The sequence below is a fragment of the Nasonia vitripennis genome (assembly GCF_009193385.2).
Source record: "Nasonia vitripennis strain AsymCx chromosome 1 unlocalized genomic scaffold, Nvit_psr_1.1 chr1_random0008, whole genome shotgun sequence".
NCBI lineage: Eukaryota > Metazoa > Arthropoda > Insecta > Hymenoptera > Pteromalidae > Nasonia > Nasonia vitripennis.
This window is the reverse complement of record NW_022279595.1, coordinates 382,399-398,673: the sequence shown is the minus strand read 5'-3', so window position 1 is coordinate 398,673 and position 16,275 is coordinate 382,399. Positions and strand designations below refer to the sequence as shown.

Below are 16,275 nucleotides of genomic sequence, written 5' to 3'. Positions count from 1 at the left end.
CCTTTCGTAGCATTAGTTTTTCGTCAAACGCAAACGTCTTTGAGACACCCTTTGTAAATAAGTTTTTTAAAGCATGCGCAAATCGTTGTAAAAACTCTACGAGACGAGTAGGCATGCACCTAGTCGAGCTCTCAGCGGTTGCGATCACTCGCGAAACGATCAAAATCCTAGCAGATCACTTCGCAGTCCACAAGCTTGTTCTCGGTAAAACACCCGGGGGCTCTGAAGAAAACTTAGAATTAGAAAAACTAAGCACGTTAAGCCTGTACAACAATCTACACTTATCACTTAAATTCCTAACAAAAGACAGTTTCTCGTATCTACGTACATTAAGATTGGTAGGGTGCAACGAAGTCCCCATGGACAAACTTTTTAGTTTTGTAATCTGCAACCAGCGACTCGAAGAGTTGGTATTCACCGACAGTCAAAGCAGAAACCAACATACCGTAGACTTAAGCGTAGCAGCGATTTCGGGAAGTAACGTGTTGGAAAAGTTTCAATTTAATTACTCAGCTGCAAAAACCTTCCGAACTCACTTGATCCCAGACTTAATCTGGAACGAGTCGAAGTCTATCAAATCCATCGATTTAGAGAACAACACTTTCTTTCAAAAACATGCCAACACCTTGCTTTCCAAACTGCCTAATGTACAACATGTAAATATTTTAGGATTAGATATCGATCAAGTCTTAGTTCTAAGTAGCTGTGAGCAAATCCTATCAATCAAAATCAACTACGGAAAAAACCTAGTTAGCACATTGTATAGCTTGATTCCGACTAGAGTCAAGTCTATAGAAATAGTAAACTTACTAGGTAAGAAAAAAACCAAAGCGATGGACATGTTCTGCATTCGCGACTTGTTCCATTCTCGAGATCAGCTTTACATTAAGCTCACCAATTGCAAAATAGCAATTCCGAATAATCTCGTCAACTACTTTGCGGCGAACCACGTTCAAATTACGCGAACAAGCAACACGTGCGAAATCAACAAAACACCAAAGGAAACTTAAGTACAACTACGAATACAAGAAAATACTTGTACGATCAAACACTTGTGATCTCAGTTCCTATTTATAGACTATTATTTTGTAAAGCGTTGAACCACACGCACCAGCGAATAGCTCTAAGAAAATTATCCATGTAAACATCCTCCATCCTCTGACGCTAGATTCTTTTTTTCGGGGGGAGTACTGTAGGTACCACACGGATAGGTGGCGGCACGTACCGCTGCAGAGAGAGAGAGAGAGCAGCCATGCTGCGAGAGAGCGAGCGCGTCGCCGCCGCTCAGTTCTGTACTGACCACGCACACGGTCAGACGTCTGGAGAGACACTACAAATAAAGTACTTATTACACGTGGGCGAGGCATCTTCTTTGTCCACCATCCACCTCGTCCTACACTTCTATCGATTTCACTATACTCGGTTGCAGCGTTCTAAATCCCTGTCCCTCTATTCCAATTCCGTATTCCGTTCCGTGAATTATTTCCTGAACCTCGGTGTTCGTCAGGTTCATCGTTCCTTTCCCACTATTTCTATCTCTCTCACTCTCATTCCTAACCTCTCTACACCGAAGCTTGCTTTCTCGCTCTTCTATCCCTCTACTCTGACCCGCTTTGTTCCGAATTTTTTATTCCTTTCTCTACTGGACCCTTTCCCTACCTTCTCCCGTCTACTTTTTCCCTCCTTCCACTCTAATTTCCTTTCTACAGCTACCTTAACTCACACACCACTCTACATACTTCGTAAAAGCTAAGTTATTATTTTTATAATTAAGAGAGAAGAAAAAATTGTTTATTTCGTAACATGTACCTTACTGCCCTATCTCTACTATAATAGACTCCGTGTGCCCGCGTCTCCCAGGACGTCTCTCCTGCGGATATGTCTGTTAGAAAAAAATGTGAGTCCACGAATTAAAAGTTATGTCCAAGAAAGTAGAATATCCGCAAAAACTAGTGTCTGCAAAGGATGATTAAGTGTCCGCAAGCGGTGATTTCTGTCCATGCTTAGAAAGAATAAATAAAAAATCCACTACAATTTTTCTTGACCGCGATCTGTTTCAGTCTCCTAGACATATGCGGTCTGGTCATTGATGTCCGCAAATTCCTCTTAGTCAGCGTATGGTGATCAAGCGGAATTTACTAGATGTATTGTGCTTCTCTGCGTTGTTTCTCGATAGGCCATAATTGCTATTAGTAAATCGGCTGCAGTTTCACGATTAAATACAGATAGTAACTTATACAATCCATAATTTGCTAATAAAATCCGAACAATAAAAATCACTATAATAATTTTTAAACTTAATATATGTTGTAGTATATGTACTTTGAGTTTTAAAATTTTTAAGCTTGGACTTGAAGTGAATGATTTTGGATGGTTATTTGTGTTTAACAGAATTTTACTGTAATTTTTGTATTCGTCAAAGTTTTCTGGGTGTTTGTTGGAAGTGATATTTTTAAATATTATAGCACTCTGAGCTGGTAGCAAATGATTAATTGTTTTAGGGTTTTTTTTTATATGCATTGTTATTGCAATTTGTAGCATTGAGTGTATATTGGTCCCAGTTGTTAGCAGTAATCGGTACATTTGATGATAGAACTGACTAAACTAACATAGAATGTTAAATCTCGATGTGTCTTGTTTAATAGTTGACGATTCTTACTCTAAATAAATGATTTGAATGCTGCATCAAAGAATACAATAATTTTGTAAGATTCATAGAATATTTTTGGATTGCTAGAGTTAGCGATTCTCAATTCCGATGATGTTCCCCAACTAAATAGAGAAAACATTTGATTTTTACAGATTGACTGAAATAATCTTGACCATTTTTGCGAAACGCAAATACTGTAGCCTAATTTATTACCATCATTTTGAGGTTTTGTTAATACTGCCTTATCCTTGTTATAGTATTTTAATTTTGATTTTTCATTGAATGAAATGCGTAACTTCTGATGTCGGTTAAACTTGACACTCACATTATCGTAAGATCACCGTTTGTCGCCTTGATTAAGACAGACGTTGATAGGCTTATTAATAGAAAGGATGTATTCTGGAACTGTTGGCTTGTTTTGTTTTGCATTTTCTCTATCATCTTTCTCTATAGCCAAAAGAGGTCTAGGGGACTTGCTGGGTTCTTGGCAATTATGTCTATAAACTGATAAAAACTTCTTGATTTTTGAAGAAACTTTAAAACCTTTTCTTAAAATAGGGGTATAACAGAAAATAAGGAGGCTTCTTTTAGGACTCATTTCCAAAGCTATAAGCAGTATTTTTGTGATTGTTCAAGAGGTCTGGATATGCGGACGATGTCTCACATGCTTTAGTTGTGCTATTGTTCTCCGAGGTGTCACGAAAACCGCTTACTTAAAGATTATCCATTCTAGAGTTCAACTCCATTATTTCGCCTTTACACACTGAGAGAAAAATTATGGACTCGTTGCTGGTGAGTCCCCCATAGAGTATATCCCGCGCGAGCAGCCTGGAGTAATTCCAAGTGCTGCCCCCTGGACTGCGACTAGCGCTACGGAAAAATTGCAGGCGCTCTCTCCCGCCAATAGTTCCATGACGTAACCCTAATTACTGCGGCAGGCCCCTTGGAATTTACGGACCACGTGCATGCACGCGCGACAGCACTATGACTTTGGATTGTTTTTAGGTTTTCCGTAAAATTACGATTATTGTATAATCGTGAGTCTTTTGTGCATAAAATAAGACGGAGGAAAAAGCAGATTTTCATTCAATTAATGCCATCAACTGCTGCTAAAATTATTAAATTAGCTAAGACTAAGAAAAGAGATTAAAGAACTTTTCAAAGTAAATTCAAATTGTATACAAAAATCTAATTCTAATATTTTTATTATGGCATGCCAGTCAAGAATTGTCCCTCCGCAGAAGTAAAATGTGAGATTTTCTATTAACTTTCTATCTTAGGTCATCGTTCTTGAGAAAGTTGATAAATTCTTCAATATTAATTTATACGCATTATAAAGCTCTAAAAAGTTGAAATTGTATCCAATATATTTGAAATAAAACTTTTTAATGCATTTGCAAGTATATAGATTAAATAAACTAATGTTTAGAAGAGTTCCTAAAAATTGCTTTTGTCGGTGATTTGGTCCAAATTTCAACTTTTATATTAAGAGACCTACAGAAATAAGAAAAAATACTGGCTAATTCTTCATCAAAACAAGATCAAAAAAGGTATCTATAATATTTTCTGTTAACCTAATAGTTTTTGAATTAAAAATCTGACAAATTTTGATTTTTCCAAGTTTGCATGATTTTTAATTGAAAAACTATTAGGTTTATAGAAAATATTATAGATACCTTTTATCTTGCTTTGGTGAAGAATTAGCCAGTATTTTTTTTATTTCTGTAGGTCTCTAAATAAAAAAGTTCAAATTTAGACCAAATCACCGATAGAAGCCAAATTTCTAGGAACTCCTCTAAACATTAGTTTATTTAATCTATACACTTGCAAATGCATTAAAAAGTTATATTTCAAACATATTGGATATAATCTCAACTTTGTGGAGGTTATACTATGCATATAAATTAATACTTGAGAATTTATGAACTTTCATAACAAGGAAGACACAAGATTTCAATTAAACCATATATTCCAATTTCCTTCGAGTAAAAACATCTATCTATAACTGACATCAATAAGATATTTGTTATTAAAGTTCACTCAATTAACTTAAATTTTGATCAGGTCACAAACTCACTGACGAGATTTGTATTTTAGCAGTACGAGCGCCCGCAACTATTCCATGAGCCTGCCCCGATAATTGCGGATGGCTCTATGGAAATATTGCTTGGACTTGTCACAGGAAATTTTCCGTGGCGCTACTGCATTATATGCGGCAGCACCTGGAACTACTCCAGACCGCTCGCGCACGATATGGGGGACTCACCAGCAACGAGTCCATGATTTTTCTCTCAGTGCAGGTAACTGATCTTGTTACATTATTTTCATTTATTTGTGGAAAGTTACCGTTGACAGAGGCCGGTATCCTTAGCAAATAGTGACGTGCGACTGGGCGTTCCTGTTCTTTAATATCTTCATAAAATATGTAATTAACTCTTTCTGACTCGCCAGAGTCGCTTTCGGTAGTATATGCGGAATCAAGTACATAGCTTTAGGAACTTTCTGAGCTTGCAGAAAATTTAGGAGTTAAGTTTGAGTCTAAATTGTGGTTAGTAAAAGAAAAATCTGGATCAATCTCTAAGGACTCGGAATATTAGTTTAAAAAATTAAGGTTATCTGTCGGCGAATCATACTCATACTTCTTCTGCTGACGATCAGCTGTCGTAACAATCGTAATTATCTGATTTTGTATAGGTAGTTTTAAACTTTGGTGCAGGATAATAATGAGGGACATCTTCCGGAATTTTTGTGGATGTTACGCTTCTGTATTTACTTATTATAGGTATATACCTGGCACCATTAGTGTAATAGAAATGATTAGCTAAATTTGAAGCATCGTCTAAGAATTCTGGAGCAGAATCATATACATCTTGATATAAGATACTCGGAAGTTCTCGGACAAACACCATTCTAGCAAGAATATCTAATTGCTCTATAAAAAGGCTTGAAAGTTGTGATTGCGAATTTCTCAACTGGTACTCGGCTTTCTATAATATACTCTGTAAGCGTGAACGAAAATTATCAAAATGTTCATCTTAATCTCTAATTGAATTATCTAGTTTGATTTTAAAGTATCCAAATGAGCGGGGATACAAAAATGCCTTTGTAAGAAAGTTTATTAAATAAGGTGAATTTAAAAATTCAATTTTTTAAGTGCATAATAAATAGGTGTGTTGTCGCACTTCAATATTTTATAGAACATTTTCTTTGGGCCAAAATAAGAAGTTCTACAAATAATTATTTAAATTAAGAGAAACTGACCTTCGATTTGAGAATCTTATGTTACTACGTAAAAAGGCGCTGCGTGGATCGGCTCCGGGGTTTTTAAAGCCTCGGTGCCGATGCAAGCAGATATGGAATTTAGATAAAGAAGATCACGGTAGTCCAATCAGCATCCACCACAACAAGGATTGACGCGTACGCTTTGCAGTCATCGTTCGCGCGCGAGGAGTGCTGACACAGAGGTCAGAGCACTCGCTCCGATTTTCAGCGCTCAGCGTGTGTTGCAATCTAGTTGCTTCGTCTCCATCGATTGTAAATACATTCTCTGTGCGAGTGCATGGTTGCAGTCACGCAGACGTCATTTGTAGTCGTATATAAATACATCCATGTATATGCTCATGTACTCATACATACATACTCATTCATAACATATACACACATATATTCATATATATTTATATAATTTAAACATGACACATTACACGCGCAAATTGTATTTGCGGGAAAAATATGCTTCTTTCGCCCCGCATTTCAGGCACAAAAAGTGGCCATTTTGGTCGAGTGTGGAACAAAGATGTTTTTGTTCGAAACTTATTTTGTTATAGAAACCTGAGTTAAAACATTTTTATCTTGCAGACATTTAACAAATAATTAATAATATAATAACATACTCATTAATTGGACTATTTGGTTTCGAATCTTCCGCGCTTTTTGTCTCATCTGCTAAATTATTTTCTTTATCAACAGCTGAGCAGTATGAACCTATGGTATCCAGTGAATCATCATTTTTTGAGAGTTCTTCTTTTGGTAAATTAACATTTTCAGCCCTGCAAACAATTTTAAATCAAAATGGCTATAATAAATTAAAATAACTTTATTCATGTTATATACAACATAATTATATGAAATATTGAAAATATTACAACATAATTATATTTAATATCGACTATCCTATACAAAAAAAGTACAAAAGTGAAAGCTAATTGATTCTCTAAGATTTATGTATCAAACAGTTAGAATTAAAATTCAAACTAATAAATTCTTTAAGCTTCAGGGGACGAATAGATATTAATTTGTGAAAAAATATGCCAATTATGTGTTGATATTTTTCTTAAATTCTTAAAAAAAAATTAAACTATTAAATATATTCAGGTATACTGTATAAACCATAAAACAATGTTTATATATGCCATTAACCAGGTATAAAAAGTCTTCAAAGACGAAAATTAAAAATTTTTATTTTATAGCTACCGCAAGCTTTGATTGGTTGTGGCCTTTGAAGAGCCTTTTTACACTTGTTGAAATGCTTGAAACAAGTTCAGTTTCCACGTAAATTTACTTTTTTTTACCTAATATTTGGTGTCATAGATGGTATGTGTGTCCTTCTCTGTAAGAAGGACAAGAAGTAACAAGGTAAAGTGCTTTCATCTAATACACTTTAAATTGAAGAACTTTAACAAAAATCATTTTTTTATTTTACAAAATAATACATTTTTCAAATAATATCGATAACAATCTCGCTGAGATAAAGGAACACACGTTAAAATCATCAATAATATCGTCGATATCGCATCTCACACATTTTTTGATGACAAAACTATAAGGCACTTCCGTGTCGCGGTCGTACCTAAAAAAACATCATTAAGGGTTATTAGAAAAGGCAACAATTAAGTTAAAATTTTTGATTAAGTAAGCATTATATAGTATCATTGGTATGTTATAAACTAGGTAGGTTGTTTAAACAACTATTTAGTTTCATTTAGCTTTAATAGAGCTGACGAAGACGTTTTTTGCTTAAGTAAATTAATTATTAACAATTAAAGACGTCTTAAACATATTTTTTGGTATTTAACTCTGCTGTTTAAATAGTTATAATATTAGCAAAAGAATAAAGTTAAATAACATTAACAATTAACTTGAAATGGTGAAAGTTGTATCGGAAAAAAAGTAATCGGACTGTTACAGGCTACGGTGCCGTGGTGGTCAAAGTGGGGGTATCAGCGCGCTTCCACAGCTCGAAACTGAGAAGTATGCTTCAAATCAAGGCACTCAGAAAACGCCATAACTTGGCTAAAAAAGCACGTATCTTGCTCTTTTTTTAAATTTCGGATAGCGCGAGTAGAAAATTAGTTTTTCGATATTGAATACAGTAAGTTTAATAATATAAAAAACAAAAAAATGATATTTTTTTCAATGTATTTTATTAGACTAATGTTAAACATAATTATTTGTGCAGATTACAAGTATGTTGTAGAAACATACATATGAAATTACAATAAATACGTGTTAATTTAGAATGAATAGTGGATAAATATAATTTCAAGGAAAAATTACGGTTTAAAAGCAATAACTACCCCAGTAGAAAAGTGCCTATTTGAAATCGTCCTAAAAGCAAAAACTGGTTGACTTAAATCTACAACTAGAAATTTTCAATTTCAAAAAAAGAGCCGATATTTTGTGCATTTCTTTATAGGTGAACAATATATTTCATAAAAGTATCAATAAATTATTTAGTTCTCCAAGTACAAGAAACAAAATTATTAGAATTTAGGCATAAACTAAATATTTTAAATAATTTAAATATACAACGAAACTCGTAGGGCTTGTCGTAAAAATTTCAGCGCGACATAGTGGTGTATAGCTCTAATAACCTTCAATCACCATGATTTTTTTTAAAGATACGACATTTATTTTGCTTTCTACCTAAAGAAGCCTTGTAACAGTAATTTTTGGAGTGTGTATAAAAACATAAAGGAATTGTGTTTTGATGCATTTTTAGTCGAAAAATAGTGCTTTTGGATAATGTCCGTACGGATATGTGTGTGTGTGCGCGTGTGCACGTGTGTGTGTGTTTATTTTTATGTGGCGTAGGTGCAGCTGGTGTTTAGAAACGCGCACAGAGGAAAACACAAATCAAGAAGGTTTTAAGTTTTTTTTTATTGCACAAAATTATCTGACGACACATCTGCACTCTTCGAGAGTTCACCAAAATCTGCTCGTTACATTTTCACGCGCTCACTCAATTGTTTTTATCCAAACCTTTTCTTGTATTGCTAATGTCACGGAATGGGTGGGTGCTCCCAGAGAGCACTTGGAGGCGCAGAAAATAAGAAGGCAGAGGTGGAGAGCAAGCTTGTGTATTGGTCCCAAAAAGGGAGCTCTGTCCAGTTCGGAGGTCGCCGGTGATCTGCCCGCTCTGTCGTCGACTCGACTCGTCGACGGCGAGCGGTCGCGCGGGTGGAGATGCATACCTTGCATTTCGGCACGCGCGAGCTCTCAGGTGGCGGCTTACCTAGCTGACGATGCACCTGCATCGTCGGTGGTACTACCGGGTGTGCCGACGGAGAGCCTGGTGCTCGTCCGTGACAAGTCCGAGGTCGCGCGGGCTGACGTCTTCGTCGCCCAGAAAAAAAAACAGTTACTGATTGTCGCACCTGGGAGCGCTTGTGTGAGTTTCTGTTTGTGAGAATGAGTGTGTGATTGAAAAAAAATGTTTTTCTCTTTTAAATTTCTTTTGTCCGGGATGCCAGTGGGGGGGGGGGGGGGGGGGCACGCGAGAGGTTTGCGCATTGGATTCTTCTCCAAATTCCGATTTACTATTGTGCTATTATTATTATTTTTTTTTATTTTTTGGGAACAGAGCTCCTTACATACAAATATTTCTTAAAATTAGACATACATAATTATTAATTTCATTAAAAATTGGCATAACGATATTTAATATTATGATTATTATGTTGCAATAAGTATAGCTGAAAAGAAAAATTAATTATGTGGCGCTTGGCGTTATTAATGATTATGGGCGCTATTTGCGGCTTGGCTGATATGGCCTAAGCGCAACTTATATCTATATATTCCCATTTGATTAACATTATGCATATAAATATATAATAAAAGTATTATATTGTATAATAATATAAAAGGTATAGTAAGTATATAGTAAATTGTAATGGTAAGCTTGCTCCTAGAGAGCTTGCATTTGGTCCCTCTCTCCATGCAGCTTGGCTTTTGACTCTGATATTTTTGAGCATGCGAGGGCTTCTTTCTTTTGGATAGCGGTAGTGATTTTTTTTTTTTTTTTTTATTGAATGTCGATCGCGTTACGACTGCGCGATAGCTGGCGCACTTGATCCACCATCATTCTCATTTCTTGCTGCCGGATGAATTTTTCTATGGGGTTTCTGGCGCGTCTGCTCGCCACGTACCAGCAGGCGCCGCCTAGCACAATTACTCCTATTAAGATTGCTGACGCGGAGTATCCAAAAATGGTTGTGTTCCCGTCAAGGGCTTGCACCTTGCGGGCTGTTGCCTTGCTTTGCGCTAGTTCGCGGGCTTTTGCGGCGATGTTGCGAAGGCCTATCCCCGATTCTAGTGCTTCTAATTTTATATCGTGTATATTCACGGCCCGAGTTTCCGCTTCCGTTTTAATTGCTGATTCGAATTCAAATAAAGCATTTTTTGATTGGTTTAATTCGGCAACGATTGCTGAAAGGTCTAAGTGTACCGTATTATAAGATGACTCTTTTCGTTCACTTCCCGTTTTTTCTTTATTTTCCCGACTTCGCTCGAGTTGTTGGGGCTCGATGACGATTGTCGTGCTTTCTTTCCTGCCGCCCCTTTGACTGCGCGTGTGCGGAAAATTCTGTCCGGTGGGGTGTCTGCATCTTCGTCCGGGTTTTCTTTTATTTGCTTGTCCGCTAGCGCGTATAGTTCGACTCGCGGCAGTTCTGGATTATCCTCACCTTCGCTTATCACCGGATTTCGTGATAGCGCGTCGGCGTTCGCGTTTTTCTTGCCCGGGCGGTATATAATATCGAAATCGTACCCGATCAGCGCCGCTTTTAATCGGTTAAATCTTAGGTCCGGTTTGTTGGTTGGGTGAAAATGCTTAAGCGCCTCGTGGTCTGTGCAAATTGTGAATTTACGTCCGAATAAGTAATAGCGAAATTGATCTTTGGCAAATACTATCGCGAGGAGTTCCTTGTCATACGTCGGGTATTTTAATTCGCTGCCTTTCAGGCAGCGCGAAGCGTACGCGCAGGACTGATCCGCTCCTAGCTTCCCTTGACTTAAAATAGCGCCCAGCGCCCAGTCACTTGCATCGGTTGTTACGATGAATGGTTGGTTTAAATCTGGGGCTTTTAGAACGGGTTCTTTTGACATCATTTCTCTCAACGTATTAAACGTTTCTGTTTGCTCCGGGCCCCATATATACTCTGCCTCTTTTTGCAAGAGTTTAAATAGCGGTCGCGCTATCACCGAGAAATTTTTTATGAATCGCCGATAATAACTGAATAGGCAGAGTGCTTGTTTTAGTTTTTTCGGGTTGGTTGGCGTTGGGTATTTTGCCATTGCCCTAGTTTTGGCCGGGTCAGTTTTAATGCTACCGCCTCCTACGATATGTCCGAGAACGTGCGCCTCCTTTTTCAGGAACTGGCATTTCCTGGGTTCAACTGTTAAATTCGCTTCGAGCAGTCTTTTTAACACGCGTCGCAAGCGGACCATATGTTGGTCTAACGTTTCGCTGAATACCATGAGGTCGTCGAGATAGATCTCGACTTCCTCCCCCTGCAGACCGGCCATAGCTAGGGACATAGCCCGCGTAAAAGTGATTGTAGCTTCTTTAAGGCCCATCGCCATACGATTGAATTGCAACAGTTGATTTCCGTAATTACCGTCCGACGCGTAAAATGCTGTGACATGCGCGGATTCTGGGTGCATCTAGATTTGATGGTAACCTTGTTTAAGGTCCATCACCGTAATGTAATTCGCGGCCGCGAGATGTTCAAGTATGTCGCTAGTAAACGGCAGCGGGTCGCAACTTCCTTCTGTTTCCTCTTTGAGGGCGCGAAAATCTGTTACTAGGCGAAACTTTTTGTTGCCTTACGCATCGGGCTTTGTTGGGACTATCCATAGCGACGATGAATAATTCGAGTTTGACGGTACTACGACATTCTGCTCACGGAGCTTGGCTAGCTCTCGGAGCATGTGCTCTTTTAGAGCCGGTGGGAATCTGAATCGCGCGTTTCTTAGATTTCAACATGATCTTATGTTGTAGTAAGTGAGTTGCCGGGAGTGGCTCACCTTCGAGGCCGAAAACTCCGGCGTAATCATTGACAACCGCCCGAATTAATTCGATTTCTTCCGCGTTACAGCCTTCCGTGTCTGCTAACTGCAATACTTTTTCGACTCTCTCGCGTCTGGCTTTGTCGTATGCCATTAGTTTATTGTTTAATGCACTTACTTCTTTGTATTTTTCTTGCTGCTTTTCGCAGCCGAACATACGCCGCAAACTCGCTGTAAAATTCGCGATATTTTCAGCTGAGCCGTCTTCATCGGTTCGGTACAACGTATTATCCGCGATTGTTTCGCAATCAAGTAACTCTATAACGGGGCTAGGTATTGTTATTTCAGACTCGCTTATCTTTATACATTCTGCGTAGACTCGGCCATTATTATTTTCAGCTACAAAATTGCCGAATAGTAGGTTAGGGTGTAGGTCCGTTAGTGGAACCCACCCGATTTTCGCATTGCTATTTTGTACGCGCGCGCTTATAACCATCCTGACTCTAGGGGGAATTTTAATTTGTTCGTCTGCTTCGAACGGCAGAATTACTTCGTTAAGCCTTAGGCTCTTATTCGCGGCATCTACGCAACCCTTGTGTGCGTTTATTATATCCCAGCCGATGATATCTGATTCGCTTATCGGGAATTCATTCGGCACTACGTGAATGTCACATTGCAGCCCTTGTAGCTGTATGACCGCTTGCCCTAGTGTAACCGATGTACCGGGGGTAACTCCGAGTACTTTTATTATCTTACGCGCGTCGTACGGATATCCAGGGGCTAGTTCCCCTACTTTTATGATTGAAATGTCTGCTCCCAAGTCTGCGTAAATTTACCCGTTCTAGCCCTCAACTGAGGGCTCTCTATTTTTACAATCGGCGGTTGTCTACCGGCTGTCAAAAATCTAATCGCGACTGAGTTTTCATGCTGTTCGCCTATAATATTTTCATCTCTTTTTTCACGTGCTTCTTTGCAACGCTCGGCGCTTGAGGAAAGCGGCGAGCGTGCTTCTAGTTTAAATTTTGGCTATTAGTTTCGTTATTTGTTTGACCGTTGTCGCGGCTATTATCACGGTTACCATTGCGATTATTATTGTGGTTATCACTGTAATTATCATTGCGATTATTTTGGTAATTTTTAAACCGGGAATTACGGTTAAAGCTCGGGTTTCTGCCGCGGTATCCGCCGTTGTTGCTATCGCCCCCGTTGTTATAGTTCTGGTTGCCGTTTAGATTATTCGCGGGGCCGTTGCTCGCGTTGCGATTTTCTGGATTTGTTCCATTATTGTTGCTGTTTTGGTTATTATCGTCATAGCGGAAATTTCTGCCTCTATTTGCAACCGGATTTTGAATTATTTTTTCCGCGGCGTGTCTTATTATTGTACGGCATTCGTCAAGAGGGTGGCCTGTCATCTTGCAGTATGTGCAATATGTTTTTTCGGTGTGGTGGTAGGGCTGCGCGTTGCCCTTGCAGCGCTGGTTTCGCTGGGTATGGCTGATCTCGCGCTTTGCTTCCTTTCATACCCGATCGCTACCGTAATGGCGGCACCCAGGGATTTAGGCCCTTTACTTCGAACCAAGTGGTCTAGTGGGGGCTTGAGTCCGAACAAGAATTGCTCAAGCACGTCCTCGTCCGCCTGTCGCCGTTGCGCCTCCCTGTCGGCGTTCGATAACTCTGGTGCTGAGTTAAGAATAGTTTTCAATCGGTTGTATAATTTACTGAGGCGCAAGCCGTAGTCGCCTGCCGTTTCGCTTTCGCCTTGCCTTGCTGTGCGTATCTGGGCGTGGATTTGCTCCGCAATACCTATATTCGCGTAGTGAAGGATTAGATCGCTTAATAATTCCTCGACGGACGAATAATCGGCGGTTCTGGCTAGGTAGCCATCAGCAGCTTTCCCTCTTAATCGATTAGCAATTTGCATTAGCAAGAATTTCTCGTGCGCCGGTCCGAATGTATCTGCCACTTCGCGTACGGCATTACAAAATAAAGTTGTCGGGATCGCCGTCGAAATATGGTATATAGCTGGCTGCTTGGTGGAACGACGTTTTCTTTCGCGGCGCTTCGTCGCTATCATGGTATAACGAGCTTTCATATCTCGGGGGGGGGGGGGCGTATTGAGTGTAAGGATATCCGTGATTGATGGATGTGTGCTCGATTTCAGTCCCCGGGCCTCCCGCTTTAATCATTTTAAGCTTCGCTTGCCCTGGCGGATCCTGTCGATGCAGGTGCCCTTTGCGTTCCCCTGGAAATTTAAGAGGCTTATCGTCGCCGCGTCTTTTTCCGCCATTGCCGTTTGCTCGCCAATGGTTAATTCTGCGGTACGCGTCGCGTTCATCCTGGTCCGATTCGTAGACTTTTCTGCTGTAGCGCTCCGATTTTGTCTCCGGGTTTACTCGAGGTTTTCGCGACTCGCGGACGATTTCTTTCTCAAATTCTTCTTGTTCTAATTGCAATTGGCGCCAGCGCTTTTTCTCCCAGGCTCTGCGTCGCTTTTCGTAATTTTCGTCGAATGTTATGAGACGCTGTGCCTCCCAACACAGGTGCGCAACACCTAGAGCCTCGCATGCACTAGGATTTTTCTAAACGTAGGATTTGACCGCGATCATCACGTTTGGGAGAACGCTAGGGAGAGGGGAAAATGATCACACACAATGGTTAAGTTTTATTGCACATGTATTTCGCCCAGCCCTTCCCTACAACACGGTGGCTGTAGTGCCTCCCGCGCACAGTTTAGCCACGCAGGGCGTACGCTGGGACGCTCAAACACGAGCCACGCTCGTGCAGCAGACGGCTGGCCACAGGCCCAGGTCCAGTCCACTGACGGCTGATTCTCTCTCTCTCTCTCTCTCTCTCTCTCTCTCTCTCTCTCTCTATATATCTCTCTCTCTCTCTCTCTCTCTCTCTCTCTCTCTCTCGCGTCTGCACGTTAGCCCCCAAGCCATAGCCTGTAGCGTCACGTGGTACGCGCTCGACTCGGCTCTCGCCGGTCGCCGCGCGGCCACTGTGATCTCTCTCTCTCTCTCTCTCTCTCTCTCGCGCGCGCGCGGGCTATGCCTCCCGCTTGTGGCAAGCCCGACCTGCTGCAGCCGCACAGCTATAGTCTTTTCTCTCGCGCTGTCTCTATCTCACGCACACGCGTCTCCTCGCACTGCTCTCTCTCTCTCTCTCTCTCTCTCTCTCTCTCTCTCTCTCTCTCTCTCTCTCTCTCGCGTGCGCTGGCCAGACGCCTCGCGCAGAAGACGTCTTGGTGTGCGCCCGCACTGCACACCAACACCCTGGTCTCTCGAGTTCTCTCTCTCTCTAGTGTGCCCGCACCACACTCGCCTCACTCTCGGATCTCTCTCTCTCTATCTATCTATCTCTTTCTCTCTCTCTCTGTCTCTCTCTCTCTATCTATCTATCTCTTTCTCTCTCTCTCTGTCTCTCTCTCTCTCTCTCTCTCTCTCTCTCTCTCTCTCTCTATCTATCTCTTTCTCTCTCTCTCTGTCTCTCTCTCTCTCTCTCTCTCTCTCTCTCTCTCTCTCTCTCTCTCTCTCAAATACTTTCTTACTCGCTCTTCCCTGGTGGACGTCCGTCAGTGCTCCCGCCGGCGCCTCCCTGACTCTCGTGGACCTGGTGACGGCTAGCTTCCTCGGCTCTCCCACGCCAAGGCTGCTGGTTGCTCTGGTCCTCCGGACGATGATGGCGGACTGGCTAGCTTCCTTCCTCTCGTGCGGATGGTTGCTGGCTCATCCGGGCGTCGGCACTTGCTCGTGCCAACGCGCTGCACCTGTGACTCTCTCACACTCTCGCACACTCGCACAACCTCGGGAGACTCTCCCAATTCTCCTCGTAACAGAGGAGGCCACGTATCTCTCTCGCACGTCGACGTACTCCGTCGAAAGTCGTGAGAGAACTCCCCGATTTCCCGCTCGTTCTCGCGCTCACTCTCCACTCGCGCTCGTCGGGCCCGCGCATCTTCCTCTCGCCTGATTGGCTGGCAGTCGGCGCGGATAGCGAGTCGCACATCGGCGCCCGCTGATTGGCTCGCGACATGCGAAGGACCAATCAGCGCGCGCGCCAACGATGCTCACTCTCGCGCTAACGTGGACGGTTAGCCGGCCCGTTCCTCGAACTCGAGGTCAGGCTGGCACCGACAACAACAATCCAACTCGCTTGTTTCTTCCGCGCACTCAGAGCTTGGCCGCATCGAACGAGATTCCTCGTATCTACGCGGCTGCGACGTTTGCAACGTCGCAGTTATGTCTGTTGCGCTTGTGACTAGTTCGTATATCGCGCAATCCGGTCGAGTGCCTGGGCTGCTCTCATATTCGCTATCGGCTGTTTCGCTCGAGTAG

General features: G+C 41.3%; 1 protein-coding gene across 2 annotated transcripts in view; it reads right to left on the bottom strand.

The window, feature by feature from the left end:
- Positions 1–16,275, bottom strand: part of LOC100680122 — a 138,405-nt gene that overhangs the window by 68,306 nt on the left and 53,824 nt on the right. For both annotated transcript variants that reach the window (XM_031932767.2, XM_031932772.2), the window contains exon 3: positions 6,544–6,699. In XM_031932767.2, coding sequence (XP_031788627.1) covers positions 6,544–6,699 — 156 coding nt within the window. The remainder of the gene's footprint in view (positions 1–6,543; positions 6,700–16,275) is intronic.